This window comes from Lissotriton helveticus, chromosome 2_2 (assembly GCF_964261635.1).
Source record: "Lissotriton helveticus chromosome 2_2, aLisHel1.1, whole genome shotgun sequence".
NCBI classification, from domain to species: Eukaryota; Metazoa; Chordata; class Amphibia; order Caudata; family Salamandridae; genus Lissotriton; species Lissotriton helveticus.
The window spans coordinates 15,656,663-15,677,037 of NC_136060.1; the positions used below are offsets into that span (position 1 = coordinate 15,656,663).

General features: G+C 45.8%; 1 protein-coding gene across 2 annotated transcripts in view; it reads left to right on the forward strand.

Moving 5' to 3' along the window:
• Window positions 1–20,375, forward strand: part of TENM3 (teneurin transmembrane protein 3) — a 1,441,545-nt gene that overhangs the window by 556,232 nt on the left and 864,938 nt on the right. For both annotated transcript variants that reach the window (XM_078677989.1, XM_078677990.1), the window contains exon 4: window positions 1,656–1,953. In XM_078677989.1, the coding sequence (XP_078534115.1) occupies window positions 1,722–1,953 (232 nt within the window). In that variant the 5' untranslated portion in view covers window positions 1,656–1,721. The remainder of the gene's footprint in view (window positions 1–1,655; window positions 1,954–20,375) is intronic.

Genomic DNA, 20,375 nt, shown 5'->3' on the forward strand with positions numbered 1-20,375 from the left:
TACTAAAAGAGGACCTAATGCTCAAAACTATATAAAAAAAAAAGTTTGATGCTAGAAGGCAATCTGTTGATGTTTCAGTGGTTAGGTACTAGAGTGGCAGTCCACCCTGGCCAGCCTTTACTTACTTTTCAAACGAAGCCTTCATGACCTAAGGAGAACATTGGCACAGCTATTGCTCCTGACCTGCAGGAACAGGACAGATCACTGTTCCCTTCATAGTGCCATAAGGTTCAGTCAGAAATGCTAAAGCCAGTAGGTCTGGCTTTGGCTACCAGCCTTTTGGCTTTGCAAATGCTTATTGTGTCATGCCTTTTCTAAACTTTAGCATTGGAGCAGCTGTCTAAACGTTTCTGGTCTCAAAAAGCACACATTATCAGAGCAGTCCCGGGCCCTGAAGGGAACTACTAAGTGTCAGGATGTGCTCCTTGGAAAAGAGCAGAATACCATCAGTCACATGAAGTTATCCAATGGCAGAAGTGGGTGGGTCTATTGCCCCTTGCTGTATGCATGCTTTAGTGAACACATAAGAATGTGAATGGCACACCCTTGAGTGAAGAGGGCTGGCGAACGCACCTTTAACTACACTTAGTTTGCATTCAGTTTTAGCAAAATCAAACGATATAAAGGGAGATAAGCAAGTCAGTTCTATTCAGAACTTTTGTGAAAAGAAAGATTCAAAAACTTTGCGGAGTTCTTCCACAACGCCCGGGGATGATTGTAGAAAGAGCAAAAGATAGGTTTTGCTTTTGCTATTCCTTTTTACAGTATGAATACTGCGGCCTCTCCTGCATCCCCCGAGGCGCCGGCACAAGTGACTGGGGCCATCACTCAGTGGTGCCTTCTGCTCTTGTGTGCCTTCCGAAATATTCCTTGGGAGGGAGGAGACTAGGGAGGGAAGTGTTTAACCTTTACACAATCGGTCTGCAGTGCCATTATTTTTTGTCTGTGAAGAGAAATGAGGATGTCAACACTGACAGAATAAATGTCATCAAAATAATGTTGTACTGATTTTTTTGAAAAATGACTGGTTAGTTTCATTGATCGAGGATTAGGGAAGAATATTTTTCTCTTGATTTTGATATTTATTCATGTGCTGGCTGGCTGTGCTTTTTGTGTGCACTGGCAGCAGCTTAGGCAGTAATGTTTACCCCAGCATCAAGTTTTGTGGTGCACGAATTCATCATTTTATTAATTAGGGACTGGTCCATGGGGACTTGTCAAAGTCCCGGGGAGCCCTCATCATTCACTTCCTCTGCAAAAGAGGGCTTCTAATGTCTCTCTAGACCTCACCATCATGGCTACCAAAGTAGAGGACATTTCGAAATGAAACTGTAACGACACACACACCAGATGATGGCCAGAAGCCTGCTAATAGCATCCTATCCACTTGCACCCTCTGATTATCCGTCCACCCGCGTGGTACCCCGACTCGAGCCCTGCCTATTATTTTAGCGTCATTGATTTCATATGTAGTTTGCAACCACCTGTTCCACCCAGCAATTGTTTATTCAAGTATATGCATGGTTTCCAAAGTGGAAGACAGGCAGCCTGACATGATACGGACTGAAGTAAATAAAAAATAATTATAAAATAAACCATTTAAATTATTTCCTAGATTGTCCTGATTATTTATCTTTTTCTGCATTTTCCTACAGATTCCCTTGAATGTGAACACAACGTTTAAGTAAGCTGAACTGATGCCCGCACAGAATGAATGAAGAATGGATGTGAAAGAACGAAGGCCTTATTGCTCGCTTACAAAGAGCCGGCGAGACAAGGAGCGACGCTACACAAACTCTTCAGTGGACAATGATGAGTGTAGGGTGCCCACTCAAAAGTCCTATAGCTCTAGTGAAACACTGAAGGCTTTTGATCATGATTCCTCAAGGCTACTCTACGGAAACAGGGTGAAGGATCTGGTTCACAGAGAGGCAGATGAATACCCCAGGCAAGGTAGGAGCACAGTCTAAATATATACCATTTATTTGTTATAATTCAAATTATTGTGATGTTAATTCTCTTTTTTTCTAAAGAGTTGTCAAGATGAATGCTTCTTCTTTTTTAATGACATTTGTTGTCCTCTTAAAAATCTGTCTTGGGGATCAGTAAATGTGAAGGTTCATATTTTATTTCTTTTTAAAAGGAAATTTAAAGATTGAGATGTGTAAGTGCGTATAATAAAAACGATAACTCTATAAATAAACTCCTCTTCCAGCACTCACATTCAGTCATTTGTACGCTATATGTTAAAACATATATCCAGGTACTAGGTACTACTTATGTCTTGGTCGCCAATAGGCATGTAGGGACTGTATATTACTTTGATACCTTTAGGATTTTCACGAAAAATAAATTACCTATAACTGCATTGCAAGTATGAATACTCATCTGAACGTTGCCAGGATAAAAACACTGATAAGTGAAGTCCTACACAACACTGGGAGCTAGCTTTCACTTCCCAGGAATATGCAGTTTGTTAAGTAGATACTTTAATTTTTTCTTAAACTGTTGCTCCATCAAGCCACTTACACGGCCCTAGGAGAATGAAAGAACATGTTTATATATATGTATATGTGTGTATATGTATATGTGTATACGTATTGTATTGTAATTGCATTTATATAGCGCTTACTACCCCATACGAGCCGTCGAAGCGCTTTTTCGTAGAGTAGCACGCTACTCCGGGACCCATAGAGGATTAGTGTTGAAATAGTATAGTGAAACATGCAAGTATATTTTAAGTGGTGGATAGGTTAGTCAGTTATTTGGATTTGGAATGATAGCAAAAGGATAGAGGAGGACAAAGGTTTGTATTTATATAGCACTTGTTGACGCACGCTATTCAGAAAGCCTACAAAGGATTAGTGGTGAATTAATATGGTGAAATATGAAGTAATTTCAGTGGTGGATATTAGTCAGTTACTTGGAGTGAGAAGGATAGCGGAGGGATAAAAGGGGAAGAAAGATTTGCATTCATATAGCACTTGTTAACCCTGATGGGTGTTGAAGCGCTTTTCTGGCGAGTAGCACGCCACTCCGGAACCTATAAAGGATTTTTATTGAAAATTAGTATAGTAAAAAAAAAAATGAAGTAATTTGAGTAGTGGATATGTTATTCAGTTATTTGGGTAGTATAGTAGTATAGTTTAATATGGAATTTGAGAAGTGAACATGTTAGTCGGTTAATTTCGATTGAAAAGGATAGATGAGGGATAAAAGAGTGAAAGGTTTTTTTTTTTAGGTCTTAGCAATAGGAGGAGGCTTTTGGATGAGTAAAAGGAGTTTTGCAGGGAAGGACTCAGAGGAAAAAGTTTAGAAACATTTGTTTTAGGGGATCGATATAGTAAAAGAGGTGTCAGATGATGCAAGGAGGGGTAGAGTAGGAGATAAAAAGTGGTCTGTTAGGTGTAATTACAGCAGGGAGAGTGTGTCTGAATGGGATGTAGTTATGTATAGTGTTGATTGGCGTTGTGTTAGTGATGAGTGTACTGATTAGTGGTATAGGATAGAGTTGTGTACTGTTTGTAGGTGATGGTGGATATGTGTGGTAGTTGGTATAGCAGGGTGTGTAGATGTGGTTTGATTGGGTTTGTAGTGCAGGCTGGTACATTAATTTGTGCATATTGTTGTGCGTGGTGTACATTTGGTGTGAGTGTGCTGCTCTGTTTGTGGATGTGGATGGTGTGGGCTGGATATTGCTAAATGTGAAAAAGGGCAGCATTTCTGGCCCTAGTCCCGAACAGTCACGAACAGGCTCAAACAGGCTCAAACAGGAAACTGCCCTTGTCCTCTCTGCCCGTAACAGGCTCAAACAGGAAACTGCCCTTGTCCTCTCTGCCCTTAACAGGCTCAAACAGGAAACTGCGCTTGTCCTCTCTGCTCTTAGCAGGCTCAAACAGGAAACTGCCCTTGTCCTCTCTGCCCTTAGCTAAGACGCCCTAAGCCTGGCCTTTTTTATAGCACTAGTAATCAGGTGTACCCTTCAGCCAATGGGAACCCTAGCCCTAACACTATCCAATCACAACACTAGCCCTAAAATCTAGAGCCCATAGGAGACCAGGACCTTACAGCCAATCTTAGCCCTAGTCCAAGCACCCAATCAGTTCAAAAACCCTGATCTCTACGTCCAATAAAGGCCCTAGCCCTACCAGTAGTCCCAAAACAAGTCCATGCAACCAATGGCACAGGTAACCCTAGTCCCTACTTCCAATAGAAATCCTAACCCTAGTCCTAGTCCCAACCCTACAATGATTGAATCACAGACCCAGAAACCAATCAGAACCCTCAAATACCCAACCAATGAGGACATTAACCCTAATCCAATAGAAACACCAGATACAACCACCAATCAGTGTAGACATGTACCAACCACTAGCAGACCATATAAGGTCCCAGCGACCTCAGACAAGGTTTGCTGGCCAGGGAGTTAAAAGCTGTTCAGAACTAAGCATGGGCGTAAAATCCGCTCCGCTCGCGGATTTTTCGGATTTTCGGCAAATCCGCAATCCGCGAACGCTCGCGAATTTGTCGAAAATCCGTGAATCCGCTCGCGGCGGATTTTTTGCTTGGTTGCGGCGCGCGGCGTGGTGCACGGCGTTCACTTTCCGTCATTTTAGCGTTTGCCGAGTTGTTTTTCTTTGCGAGTGACGCGCCATTTTAGATCTTGCTGCGTGTTCCCGCGGGAGTTTGTCGCCCGCGAATACGTACTCGCGGCTTGCCACCTTGCACAGCACACCTCGCGAGAGTTCGCAATTGCGAACATGTAGTTGCGGCGGAAAGGAACAATCTCGCACTTGCGAAATAGAGATTTTGCAATTTCGCACAAGAAAATCACCAGCAAACAGGATAAACCTTCAGAAAATTATGATTTTTATCAGAATCACTCCTCAGGTTGACATTTGCATGGCCTTTTTTTTTGCAAGGAGTCCATTTTGGGGGGGGGGGGAGGAAGGAAGTGCCCCACAGTCTCCAACTTCCTGTTCCTGTCCAGCAGGCTCCTCCCAGTGCTTTGTCCATCTCCTGGTCACTTTCATTTGGATCTGGAGCTGGAAGGATTACTTTTTGTGGGTGCTGCTGGATATTTGGATTTGAGGCCTTTTTGACTGTCTTTGGATCACTTTTGGATTAGAAATCAACTTTCACAAGTAAGTTTGTTTGGGGCATTACAGTTGCTGCAAGTACAATTTTGGAACTTTTTCAGAAAATTAAATAAATTATATTGTGGGTAGCCACAGTATCCAGTAGGACCAGGGTTGGTTATGGGTGCATGATACAACTGTTTTGTTGAATTTAAACACCATTGAGGCCATGGATGGGCTGGGATTGTGCAGATTTTATTGTTTTTTGTCGTTTTTTTGGGCCTGCTGGTGTGGCCCTTTGCCCAGGGGTGGTGAGTGTTGCATGGGCCTAGTCTTTCTGTGGGGTGTCTTCTTGAATTTAAACACCATTGAGGCCATGGATGGGCTGGGATTGTGCAGATTTTATTGTTTTTTGTCGTTTTTTTGGGCCTGCTGGTGTGGCCCTTTGCCCAGGGGTGGTGAGTGTTGCATGGGCCTAGTCTTTCTGTGGGGTGTCTTCTTGAATTTAAACATAATTGAGGCCATGGATGGGCTGGGATTGTGCTTATTTTATTGTTTTTTGTCGTTTTTGGGGGGCTGCTGGTGTGGCCTTTTGCTTGCCCAGGGGTGGTGGTGGTGCATGGACTGAGTGTGCCTGTGGTGTTGTCTCACTCTCTTTGATGTAAACATCATGGATGGCATTGGATTGTGGTGATTTCTGGCTGTTTTTCTGTTTTTTGGGGGTGTACTGTTGATGTGGTCTGGCCATGTGGGTGGTGGTGGTGGCCATCTTGAGTGCTGGCTGGTACAGGCAACATGTGCTTGGGGTGTAAGGGGGCCATTTTGAGGAGAGGCAGTGTCTGAGGCCTGCACTTATTTTGCCTACTTTTCATCCCTTATGCCCAGGGGTAGTGAGTGTTGCATGGGCCTAGTGTTTCTGAGGGGTGTCTTCTTGAATTTAAACACCATTGAGGCCATGGATGGGCTGGGATTGTGCAGATTTTATTGTTTTTTGTCGTTTTTTTGGGCCTGCTGGTGTGGCCCTTTGCCCAGGGGTGGTGAGTGTTGCATGGGCCTAGTCTTTCTGTGGGGTGTCTTCTTGAATTTAAACACCATTGAGGCCATGGATGGGCTGGGATTGTGCAGATTTTATTGTTTTTTGTCGTTTTTTTGGGCCTGCTGGTGTGGCCCTTTGCCCAGGGGTGGTGAGTGTTGCATGGGCCTAGTCTTTCTGTGGGGTGTCTTCTTGAATTTAAACACCATTGAGGCCATGGATGGGCTGGGATTGTGCAGATTTTATTGTTTTTTGTCGTTTTTTTGGGCCTGCTGGTGTGGCCCTTTGCCCAGGGGTGGTGAGTGTTGCATGGACTGAGTGTGCCTGTGGTGTTGTCTCACTCTTTTTGATGTAAACATCATGGATGGCATTGGATTGTGGTGATTTCTGGCTGTTTTTCTGTTTTTTGGGGGTGTACTGTTGATGTGGACTGGCCATGTGGGTGGTGGTGGTGGCCATCTTGAGTGCTGGCTGGTACAGGCAACATGTGCTTGGGGTGTAAGGGGGCCATTTTGAGGAGAGGCAGTGTCTGAGGCCTGCACTTATTTTGCCTACTTTTCATCCCTTATGCCCAGGGGTAGTGAGTGTTGCATGGGCCTAGTGTTTCTGAGGGGTGTCTTCTTGAATTTAAACACCATTGAGGTCATGGATGGACTGGGAATGTGCAGATTTTATTGGTTTTTGTCGTTTTTTTGGGCCTGCTGGTGTGGCCCTTTGCCCAGGGGTGGTGAGTGTTGCATGGGCCTAGTCTTTCTGTGGGGTGTCTTCTTGAATTTAAACACCATTGAGGCCATGGATGGGCTGGGATTGTGCAGATTTTATTGTTTTTTGTCGTTTTTGGGGGGCTGCTGGTGTGGCCTTTTGCTTGCCCAGGGGTGGTGGTGGTGCATGGACTGAGTGTGCCTGTGGTGTTGTCTCACTCTCTTTGATGTAAACATCATGGATGGCATTGGATTGTGGTGATTTCTGGCTGTTTTTCTGTTTTTTGGGGGTGTACTGTTGATGTGGACGGGCCATGTGGGTGGTGGTGGTGGCCATCTTGAGTGCTGGCTGGTACAGGCAGCAACATGTGCTTGGGGTGTAAGGGGGCCATTTTGAGGAGAGGCAGTGTCTGAGGCCTGCACTTATTTTGCCTACTTTTCATCCCTTATGCCCAGGGGTAGTGAGTGTTGCATGGGCCTAGTGTTTCTGAGGGGTGTCTTCTTGAATTTAAACACCATTGAGGTCATGGATGGACTGGGAATGTGCAGATTTTATTGGTTTTTGTCGTTTTTTTGGGCCTGCTGGTGTGGCCCTTTGCCCAGGGGTGGTGAGTGTTGCATGGGCCTAGTCTTTCTGTGGGGTGTCTTCTTGAATTTAAACACCATTGAGGCCATGGATGGGCTGGGATTGTGCAGATTTTATTGTTTTTTGTCGTTTTTTTGGGCCTGCTGGTGTGGCCCTTTGCCCAGGGGTGGTGAGTGTTGCATGGGCCTAGTCTTTCTGTGGGGTGTCTTCTTGAATTTAAACATAATTGAGGCCATGGATGGGCTGGGATTGTGCTTATTTTATTGTTTTTTGTCATTTTTGGGGGGCTGCTGGTGTGGCCTTTTGCTTGCCCAGGGGTGGTGGTGGTGCATGGACTGAGTGTGCCTGTGGTGTTGTCTCACTCTCTTTGATGTAAACATCATGGATGGCATTGGATTGTGGTGATTTCTGGCTGTTTTTCTGTTTTTTGGGGGTGTACTGTTGATGTGGACTGGCCATGTGGGTGGTGGTGGTGGCCATCTTGAGTGCTGGCTGGTACAGGCAGCAACATGTGCTTGGGGTGTAAGGGGGCCATTTTGAGGAGAGGCAGTGTCTGAGGCCTGCACTTATTTTGCCTACTTTTCATCCCTTATGCCCAGGGGTAGTGAGTGTTGCATACTTGCATGTCCCTAGTCTTTCTGTGGGGTGTCTTCAATGTAAACATCATGGATGGCATGGGATTGTGCTCATTTTTCTGTGTTTTGTCGATTTTTTGGGGTGTATAACTGAACTGATGTTCCTCTGTCTTCCATTGCTTTTAGGTGCACAAGAAGACTCAATAGAACCACCAGTGCCAGGAAGAAGTCCTGCAGCGGTGTGTGCAGCATAACGTCACGCGACGTCACGTCTGGACACAGAACCCTCTGCAACTCGTGCAACTGCTGCCTGCTGACCTGCTCTGAAGAAGATGGCCCCAAAAAAAGTAACCCGTAGCTCCTCTAGCAAGAAAGGTGCCAGTAAGGAGCAGAAGAAGCAAGTTACCAAGGACACTGGTGTGCCGCCCGCCCCTTTTTTTGTGAGTAAAAAAAAAAGTATGCCTGCAGCAGCTGCAGCGGGATCTGCTGGGGACCAAGCTGGCAGCAGCACCCCCGCTCCATTGGGCTCAGTGCCACCACCACCACCACGCCAACTTAAGTCCAAGCCCTTGAGTGCTGCAGAGGCAGCCAGTATACTTCTTCAATCACCATCGACCAGTGATGTTGGCTCATCGCAAGAAAGCAGCAGCAATGTCCCTCAATCAACACAGGTTGTTGTAGCTCATCTGACGAGTGTTGAACAACCACAGCGGCAACAACAATCACATGTGCAAGTACAAGCCCAAGTACATGTGGAAGGAGAGGCAGCGCAAGGAGATGCGCATGCAGAGGTGCATGGAGGGTCACAACAAGTGCCCACAATAGTTGTTCCTCCCGAAGTAGGGGCACATCAGGAAATCGACAATCAAGGCGAGGTATCATTTGAGGAAGCCACTCCTCCTGATGATCCTTCATTGTCTTCCACAACCCTAGCAAGGAAGAGATCAAGGGTGGTGTCTACATCCTCTTCAAGCACACCTCCTTCTGATGATACGGATCAAACTTGGGAACCAGCACCACAGCCGTCTGAGAGTGAGGCACACCATGATCCAACAAAGGTACTTAAGCGTAAAAGGAAGCTCGTCCAAAGTCTCAGACTTATGGAGTGTGATGAGGCTCAACAAGAAGTGGCGGATACTGCTGCTGATGAAGACTCTGCCAACGACGACCCAGTCATCATAAAGGTCACTGCAGCCCCAGCGGGCATGCAGCAAACAGACATTTTGACCCTAGCCCGAAGAGCTGCTGCGCGTGATGATGATGATGATGATGTTGTCGATGAGGAGGCAGTGGAAACACCACAATCATTGGAGTTAAGTAGTACACCAACTCGTCCCGCTTCCATATTTCTTTCTGGCAAGAAGAGACCTGCGTCAACCTCGACCTTAATTAGTGGCGGTGAAAGTGGAAAACGTACAAAAGTTGGCCAATCCAGATCCTCCACTTCATCTGGCATTAGCTTCATGACCACCACCACCACCAGTATCGCCGCCTCCTCCAGGTCCCACAGACACTTCAAGTCCCCAGTTTGGGACTTCTTTACTGTTTGTCCCAAAAATCCAAGGTTTGCCATTTGTACCCTTTGTAAGCTTGCAGTTAGTCGTGGTAAGCCAGGTAGCAACTATGGTACCGGCGGCCAGAGTGGTCATCTTGACAGAAAGCACGGTGTCCAATGGTTTGCGCACCTAGCTGCGATCAAGAAAGGCCAAATTCAAGGAAACGTTGATGTTTCATCTGATGTTGACGAGCAGGAAGAAGACGTGTCAAACACTTCCCTTACACCCAGTACCCCTCTCAGCAGCACACCCAATGTGAGGCACACTAAGAGTGTTGGAGCGAGTGAGACACCAACGCACAAAAGTTCACCAGCGAGCAAAATTGGGTCAACGAAGTCATTATCAGCCCGTAAATGCTTGGTCCAGGCCAACATTAGAACAATGCTTACTTCAGACGTGCCATATGAACGCAACCACCCACTGACGCGTCTGTATAACACTAAGCTGGCTAAAATGCTAGCTGTGGACCTTCTACCTTTTTCTTTTGTAGAAGCGGTAGGTTTTCTTGAATTAGTTGCAAAGCTCTGCCCTAAATGGAAGGTTCCGAGCCGGTTCTATTTTGCCAGAGTTGCGGTTCCAGCACTACATGAAGATGTGCTGCAGGCGATTGGGGCAGCTTTGCAGAAGAGTGCTGTTCACACAATACATCTGACAACAGACATGTGGACCAGTGGCCCAGGCGATGATTACATGTGCATCACTGCACACTGGGTCTCTTTTTCAGGTGTTATAGCAAAGCTAAACGCAGGTGTTGACCCGGACCAAGTTTTCAAAGCTGCTCGGAAACATGCAACACTAGCCATGTTTGCCTTGGAGAAAAGTCACACAGCAGAAAACCTTTTGGAAGAGTTTGACAAAAAGGTGTTGTCAATGCTATCCCCCCTAAAACGCAAGATTGGTTATGTTTCCACGGATAATGGCGCCAATGTAGTTAAGGCCATGTCACAGGGTCACCATGTTAGAGTGCCGTGTTTGGCGCACTGTATCAACCTGGTAGTTCAAAAATTCTTGAGTGATAAAGAGAGTCCAGCGTTCGAGGTAATGGCCACCTGCCGCAAAATGTGCAACCATTTCAGCCATTCTTTTAAGGCCCGGAAGCATCTGCGGAGACTGCTACTTCAACGTGGAATGCCAGTGAAAGCACTCATCCAGGAGGTGGCAACACGTTGGAACTCAACCTTCTACATGCTTGAGCGTCTGCATGAGCAGTATACGGTACTCGATCACTATTTCTTGACAGAGGCTACATCTCAGAAGGAGGACCTGCGGATGAGTAAGGCGCAATGGGCCATAGTTAAAAGCCTGACAGACATGCTTCGTCCTTTTGAGTTCTTCACGCGTGCAGTCAGCCAGGAGGACTGTAATTTGGGAAAAGCTATCCCATTGTTGTGCATACTGGAGCACCAACTGATGGCGGTTTCTTCTGAGTTTGAAAAAGATGAAAAAAAAAAAAACCATTTCATTTTGTCTGAGAAATTATTACATCGCCTACGTGGTGATGAACGTCTTAAAAACATCAACTCAGATCAGCATTACATTTGTGCTACTATTCTGGATCCACGCTACAAAAAGGCGCTGGCAGACAACGCATTCTTTCCTTTCGCTGATGCAGATGTTCAAAAGTACAAACATTGGTTAGCCTGGTCAGCCAAGAGGTTTGAAAAAGAACGGCAGGTTATTGAAGGAGAAGCCAGTACATCAGCATCAGCATCAGCAGGCCATCCGCAGTCACAAGAATCCACTTCTGCACCTGTGGCTGGGGCACAAGTGACCTCTCAGCCGTTAAAGACACCGGCAACTGGATCATCTGCACCACACACAATGACAACACTAACAGTGGCTGGGGAGGAGGATTGGCTAAGTTTGATGGGGTATGGTTCTCTAAAAAATGTCACAGGCACAGCAAAAAGTAAGCAAAGTGGAGGAACAGTTGATGACCTTGAGTCGATGGTGCAGGACTATCTGAATGACTCAACAGTGGTCTTTCTTAATGAGGAGCCATTGCAGTATTGGCATGGCAAAAAACAATTGTGGCCACAGCTCTACAACCTGGCTATAAACTATTTGTCTTGCCCACTCGCAAGTGTGTCTTCTGAACGTGTTTTCAGTGCTGCTGGTGGCATTGTAACTGCCAAACGGAGCCGCCTATCGCCCAAAAATGTGGAGCGGCTGACAATGATCAAGATGAATCAGCACCTCATACCACCAGATTACAAAGTGCGAGAAAGCACGCCACATGAAGACGATGAGGACAGCAACGTAGATGAGGGGATTTTTTCTCTGTTCGGTGCCACTGACCTCATCCAGCCTGAATTCGCAGAGTATGATGACGAAATCTTGTTCTTATTCCCTGACACCGAGCCCTGAAAATGAGACAATCAATCAAGAACTTTCTTTTTCGTCCTTATTCACTTTTATTCCTGTGTGCTTTGTGTCTCTCTTTCTTTGTTTTGCACAGTTAATTTAATTCAAACTTTAATCACCTAATCCCAAAAAGAAGACCATCATCAGAACTGTCTTCACTTGTTTGCTTATTGATTTGAAGGTGCCGCAGTCTACATTCCTCAGGTTCACAAGTTCTGAAGAACATGCTCCTCTATCCTCCTCCTCCAGACTGCGATTTCCCTCCAAGCAGAGTGCTGGATTACGCACAATGAAGAAAGACTCAGCACTTGTGGGGGTGTTGTACTTCTTTGCGGGTGAGTTGACGGTTTTGGGCCCATTGCTGTGAAGCTCTAATAATGGACAAAAGTGTTTTGGACCAAATATGAGGTGAAAATTTCTTGCCGTTTTTGCTGACTTGCTTGCCTTTGAGGTGCTCTTTGGCGGGGTTCCGGGGGTTTGTGTGTAATTTTTGGTGTCTGTCGAAGCACTGCTGCGACAGTCTAATCTTGATTGCATTTGCTTTTCAGGAAATCCGTGGTGGAAAACAGGAGTTATGATGATTGATGATGACCTAGCTGCACAGCGCGTTACTTTGGACCGAAGGCCGAGAGATATTGTAAGTATGAGATTTAGCTTTTTCGCTGTTTGGGGGTGTTGTCGGGTGTTTTTTTGCGGGTGGGTTGGCGCCGGCGGGTCTTGCCTGGGGCATTCCTGGGAAGGTCTAATACCGGATACAAGTGTTTTGGACAAAATCCATAAGGAACAGCCTTTTTTTTGCCATTTCTTCAGACATCTTGCTCAATGTAGCTTTTGGGGGGCTTCCTGCTGTTCGTGGGTGGGTTGCGGCCGGGGTCTCTGTCGAAGCACTGCTGCGACAGTCTAATCTTGATTGCATTTGCTTTTCAGGAAATCCGTGGTGGAAAACAGGAGTTATGATGATTGATGATGATGACGACCTAGCTGCACAGCGCCGCGTTTGGACCGAAGGCCGAGAGACATTGTAAGTATGAGATTTAGCTTTTTCGCTGTTTGGTGGTGTTGTGTCGCGTGTTTTTTTGCGGGTGGGTTGGCGCCGGCGGGTCTTGCCTGGGGCTTTCCTGGGAAGGTCTAATACCGGATACAAGTGTTTTGGACAAAATCCATAAGGAACAGCCTTTTTTTTGCCATTTCTTCAGACATCTTGCTCAATGTAGCGTTTTGGGGGGCTTCCTGCTGTTCGTGGGTGGGTTGCGGCCGGGGTCTCTGTCGAAGCACTGCTGCGACAGTCTAATCTTGATTGCATTTGCTTTTCAGGAAATCCGTGGTGGAAAACAGGAGTTATGATGATTGATGATGATGATGACGACCTAGCTGCACAGCGCCGCGTTTGGACCGAAGGCCGAGAGACATTGTAAGTATGAGATTTAGCTTTTTCGCTGTTTGGTGGTGTTGTGTCGGGTGTTTTTTTGCGGGTGGGTTGGCGGGTCTTGCCTGGGGCATTCCTGGGAAGGTCTAATACCGGCTAGAAGTTAGTTGGACAAAATCCATAAGGAAACACCAGTTTTGGCACTTTGTAAGTTAGGGTTCGTTAGGGTTAGCCCTAGCAGCAGGATTGCATGTGTTTAGGGGGGTTCTATTGCAACGCGGTTCTGTTGTTGTAGAGCACTGTTGGAGCGATGCTGGCTATGGATACTTTTGCTTGCAGGCAAGTGGTTTGAATACAATCCACGGTCTGTATTTGGGTCTACTGTTACTTTCAAAGTACGTTTTGTAACCATTTTTCTGCTAGGCATCATCAAAGTGTGACTTTTTGAACCACACAGCGTACATACCTTTTATTTATTTATCAGTGGTATTGTAATAGCACTTCCTGTTTTCCGTTCAATAATTACAGGCCGGGTTTCAGTCAACATCCGCCAGGCAGGCAGTGGACAGGGTGTCTCTTCTGTCAGTGGTCACCACCACATTGATGGACGAAGCGTCAGCTGGAATGGAGGAGTGCCGCCAATAAGAGGAATTGTTTGCTGCATGCAACTTACTTACCAATTTCAACAGGACAACTCCAACAACATACGCAATACAGATACAGTATCCATTGTTGTCTTTTATTCTATGAGTGTGACTGCATGTGCTTACCTTTACTTTGTAACCAAAGATTGTCTGTAAACTCTGTATCTTCAATTATTGTTTGTCCATGCTCTGCTTTTTTTTTCTTCTCTCAACAAAACCTACCCAAAAAGAAACCCCCATTCCCATCCATTTTACAAACCCTAACCCTCTTCCCCCGGGCTGTGTTGTTTTGCTTGATGTCTGACTAAAATGACATCAATAATTCCACACACTTGCTGGGGAGGATAAGGTGATAGCAGCAACAGGCTGGTGAAGGAATACGAGGATATCTTCTAGACTTACTCAGCTTCAGTACTATATCTTCTAGTAGTAGTAGCCAATGTCAAATAAATTCAACGCAAGTACTAGTTATACTTGCAATACTTTACCATTTGTTAGGCTACATTATGGCACTGTTCTAGTGTACTGTCACCTGCTATTTTCTCGATCGTACCGTAACCGTTGTAATGCTACAGTAAGGAGTACAAACAAGGTTTCGTTTTCTTTTTTTCCATAGGCATGCAACTGCCACTGTGTCACACCACTAGTAACACCGCAATGAGGAAATGTCACCCGCCCAGGAATGACAACGTTAATCCCCATTTCACCTGGAGCCAGCCCTGGGCCTAGCCCTAATTTCTAACACAAATTACAGGTAAGATAAGCGTTTGGTGGGAGGTAGTATAATGGAGTATTATTTCGGAGTAGACAAGAGTTTGACGGTTGTACTACTAAAGTCCTACGACTGTTCAGGAAAACAAAGTTACTGTTACACCCCCGCCCCCCACCCACCAGACTGAAAAGCAGTAAAAAACAGGTATGGTCAGATAAAGTAGTTGAAAAATATATTTATTTATCCCTAACAAAATAATCTCCCTCACCCACCCTAACCCCAACGATTGTCTCTGAAACGTCCCAAAACGATCCCAACTCCCAAATCCCACCCCCCAAAAGTCTATAAAAAAGGGCAAGGGACACTCCACTACTGGAGGGTGCTGGTGCTGGTGCATGATGCGGCATGGGCATCATACTCCTTGCGGAGGGTGGCAAGCTCGGAGCGGAGGCCCTTAACCAAGGTCTTATACCTCAGGACCTCCTGCTCCAGGTTGGACATGCGGACTCGTAGGCGGTGTTGGCGTTCCTTGCAGCTCCTGTGGGGGGCAGCTGGTGTTTCGGGTGCTTGGCGGTGGCGGTCGGCTTTCTTAGCCCGGCTCGGTCCCGCTGGTTTAGTCACGGAGGAGGATGCAGTCGAAGATGTTGCCCCGCTCGACTGCGTGTCCTCCTCCTCCTCCAGGGCCACCAGCCGCCGATACTCGGCGACTGTGGCCTCCAGCCTCCGTTGCCGGGCCAATCTAGCCTGCTCCCTCCTTGTTGTTGATTTGGAAGAAGGAGCAACTATATGAAGAAAGAAAGACATAGTCTGTAACCAATGCTCCTTATTAATAACACAAAGTGATTGAGCCGAAAGTTGGGTCACAGAGTACAAGTAGCAAATTGAAAGCACAGTACATAACTATTGAGGACAGTATCTATGTAACCCTCCCACTTCTGCATCCTTGCTCTAACAGTAGTGGTAGTTTAATGAACTAATTCTACGACCACTATGGACTTCCATTACAGTCGACTATGACAGTACACCAGTCTTATTCTTCTTCTTCTCTCTTGTTTAGGGAAATGGGTACGTTATCTTATGCAAGCCGGCAGAATGACATGGACACAGCACAGTGAAGTTGCACCCGAGAAAAAAAGTTGCACACCATGATGATGGAGACAGACTTGCGTTACTGTACCGGTCCAGTACATGCAGGTGGTGAAGCTATTACTTTTCTATTACGGGTGGCACTGAGAATACTCTGTTACAAGGGCTACTGCTTAATTAATTTACCTTTCACCCTACAGTGCAAATGAGTACTAGAAAAGGAAACTGAAGAAGCTAACTAATTTGATTATCTATCACTTCACATGGGACGTATTTAATGACAGATGAGATGACTTTAGGTGCTTTGCTTAATATTGAGTGAACACAGTGATACACCCACACATGAATGACGTACTACAAGTAAACTAAAGTTATTAAGAGAGGTACGGAGTGTCCACCGTAATAACCAGATATATGCTGTGAATGCAAACGCAATACAAAGTACTGCTACTATTCATGGAAGTATTGGACACATTTACAATTTCTTTTCCTTGCCTTCCCTGCACTGGGACGGACGTGCGGGTGCGGTGGTACATGCTCTTCAAGGTAACACTTACTTCACCTGGCGACCATCTACTCTCTCTAGATACACATTTGCTATGTAAGAGTCAGAGAATACCATGCTCCAGGCATCCATTCATTCAAAGTATACGCACACATACAGTTTCTGTTTCACCCACCCAGGCTGCTGTCCTTCCACCCATCCTTGCTTCATCATTGACCCAGCCATGCACCATACCATATTCTTTCCTTCCCAGCCACCTCTGGGTCCAAGCAAACACATATCGTTCTTCTTTGCCAGCCATCATACAAGTTCGCGTCCCACTTACTTACACCCTTCTTTCGCTTTTCGTTCATCCCATCCATCACGTTCGTCTAAGAACTTATTGGGATTCTTCTCACCAAAAACTTCACAGCTAAGTCGAAGTACATTTCGAGGAGGCTACTACCTGGTTGATTTGTAATTGTAATACACCCGTGCAGAAAGCACACTATGCAGTCTTCAATCTCAATAAGTAAGGAATATATAGCTTACCTGTTTCCGCCACCACCGTTTGATCCCCCACAGGAACGGCCACCAGCTCTTCTACCGCCGCATCCTCCCCAGAGGCCTCCGAGTCCAAGTCCAACACATCAGCCACCTCCGCGCTGGCCCCGTCACCAGATGTTACACCTACAAAGTACATTTAAGAAAGTTAGAATACACCACTCACTACTATATAATATTTGGTCTAGGAGAAATGTTAAAAAAACAGAATACAATGTAATAATTTGTGACTGTCTACTCCATAGTAAAAATGTCCCATTTTCCAGGGAAGGCTGTTGTCTTGCTGCACTTTTATGCACAACTGATGAATGCTTGCTTTTGATTTTTAACACGCACCACTTTTTCTCCTAACAGACAGAAGCTTGACTCCTGAGTCCTAAGAACACGACCAGGATCAAGTTCAAAGTAGGTGAGAGTTCGGCTCGACCACAAGAAATGTGTCCAATTAATCGTCAGCACTAACCACTTTTCCGTTTACAGTTAAATAGTTTTATGACAAAGTAGATTTCAATAAATGTGTTTACTTTTAATAAAGCTTTTACACTTAAATAGACTCTGTGGTTTTTGTTCCTCTAGACTAGAGTGGATGAGCTAAAGGTTTTGGAATTTTTGCAAGCATGAGTGCCTCTGACACTTCTTGACTGTGCTGTGACTCCGTACTACTCTCTTGTCCTGCGTACGATAATCTAGAGATCATTGGGGATCTATAATCGGTGACTTCGGGAGCTGAATGACTCTGCCACACTATCTAGTCAGTAAGGAGACAGTGCATAGAGGTATTGCTGAATATAATGGGAGTCCAATGGAATTGCCAAATGTCCAATCTTAGTTAGCTACACAGACAGACTAATAAGAATAGTCTAGTAATACCACAGGGAGTCATCATATTCGAGGCAGGATAAGAATTTATATCCAGTCTACAAGAAGATCAAAGACGATTTAGAAAAAATCGAATGAGGAACGCTAGGAAAAAATAGGTACTGTTTAGTAAAATGTAAACTTACTGGGGCCAGCAAAGGAGCCCTCGCCTGCCCGATCCTGGCCTGCATCCTCAGCACCCTCCTCCTGTGTCCTCTTGCCCTTGGGGGGAGCTGATGTACAACATGAAAGAAAGAAAAACCATAAAACATGGATGAGATTTTTCAACCAAATCAAACATTTCAAAAGAACAATAACAACATATTTTGGAAAAATAGCAAATAGATAGACAACTATTCCACGGGATCTATCTCATGTGGTATACTACGTTATTCGTATTGCCTGATTTGCGGAACGTTGACTTAGAAAGTTCCTATGTAACTCAATAAACAGACTACTAAAGAGGTTTGCCTAGGCCTGGCACTGCAGGCAGTAGTGCACAACACGTGACAGACAAAGTCCATCCTGCTTGCAGATCAGTGAATACTCAAACTATCAATCCACCCGCCACCACCGCCACTATTTCTTCTGATAGCCATGTGACTGTCTAAAGGAAGGACACTGGACTTCAGTCTGTTGGGGCTGATTTATAAGTCCCTTGCGGAAGTTGCGGCTGATTTTCCTCCATTGTTGCGTGCCTTTTCTGACGCAGCGGCAGAACAAAAGACTCGCCATGGTGTTGGTGCGGCGTATATATTAAAAAAAAAAACACATATGGGCATATGGGCGATGCATCACGTTGTAAAGCCCTGCGCCATCAGGGGGCGTTCCGGCGCAAGGGAGGGCGTACCTGCGCAGGAACGAATCCTAAAAGTGGCTGAGGGAAATCTACAAGATGTCAATCAGTCATTTTTATGACAATGATGCATGACTCAAACCCTGCGCGCTTGAAGCCGACGTACGGCTTGATGCAGCATTGGGGAGATAGGGTACCCCAGAGCATTGCTGGAGCTGCGCCATCGTTGGCACGCAACTCCAGCAATGCGCTGCCTTTACGGCACAGATGCGTAAGGCTTCTGTGACGTTTTGGGCCAATGGGTGGTGGTGGCATGGCACACAATTACTGCCGCATCCCTGCTACTTTGCAGGGATGCGCCGGTAATTGAAAATATGACCCTTACTGTCTAGCATTACGCAGTTCTTTTCTTTACAGTACACTGATACATAATTTCTCAGGCCAATGAAATGCTTCTGAACACAACATACAAAACAAAGAAGCATAGTAGCAAGCAAGGCTACTGAGAAGGAGAGCAGTGCACCTGAAAATGAAATGCATAGAAGATTTTGAAATATAATTTACCTCAATGTAATCGGCAGCATTATTGCTCTTGGTAAAGAACAAAGATTTGCAAATAACAGAGCAGGATAAAACAGAGTAGTAAATGTACTACTACTACTACTCACCAAGCCCGGGGACCTCTACGCCGAGCGCGTCCAGCAAGTCCCGCTCCCGGTCCATGACATCGGTCCAGCGGTGGGTGGCCTGGTTATATGTGCGCCGGACCCCAGAGATCTTGTACATGGCCCGGCACACCTTCTCCCACCGCTGGCGGCGCTCCCGGATGCCATAGCCGGTCGCGATCTTGCCGCCTCCCAGGATCGTCTTGGGGAGGCGGCGCTGGACATGGAAGATCAGTGCCGCCACTTCCTCCGCGCTAAAGATCTCCCTCGGGACCACTTGCTCCCCCCTTAAACGCCCGCACGGGAGCCGGGCACGGGGTGCGGGACCCTTCCCCTTCTCAGGGTGCTTCCCGGCTCCCTTTACCATGGTCTGGGCAGAAATAAACTTAAATGATAAAGAAGAAATAGAATAGTGAAGAAGAAAATAAAAGAGTTTAAAAAAGTAGTTTAAAAGTAACTAAAAGCTGCAGAAAACACAAAAATATAGAGCTAGAAAAATAGAGGGTTAGATAATAAGTAAAATTAGATCAAAAAAACTTCAAACAAGCAAAGGATGGCAGAGATTGAGAGAGGATAGAGAAAGCATGCCCAGAACCATAGCAATGAATGAGAAACAAGATGGCCGCGCCCGTTCACGACCGCGTGGGTAAGTTCGCGCGAGATTTTCCTTGCGAGTACGCGCGAACTTGTACTCGCGAGCAGCACACTTTGCGAGATTACACATAGCGGGCGGAAACGGAATTACGTCACGCCAACAAGATGGCCGCGCCCGTGTACGACCGATAGGGTAACTTGGCAAACGAATAGCTAGAAGCGCCTCGCGAACACGCGCAAGATCACGCGAACATACACGTCGCAACAAAAACAATTTTGTATTCGCACGTATTCGCGGCTTCCGAAATCGATCTCGCACGGATTCGCGCCCCAAATAACGCGCGAAATTGCAAAAAAAACGATTTTAGCTAAAATGAAAGCAATGAGCAGGTGCAAAAGTTCAAACTTAACATTAGTAACATTCAAGGTAGTGCTTCCTGATGGGCCCCTCCAGAGTTTGCAACAATTCTATGACCCTGCTATGACCCAAACAGCAGGCTCATAGAATAGCACCATAAAGGTCCTGTAAAAAAAAAATTTCACTGCAACAAAAAGCAAATTACAGATAAGGAAGGAAGCAGGTGCCAGCCAGACTGGAACTTTCAAAATTACTGACACATTAATGAAACACAAATTAATTGATGGCAGTTGAAGAAGGGCAGGTGTGCTAGCTTTTTTCAACCACCATAATCTACAGTAATAAATAAACCTAA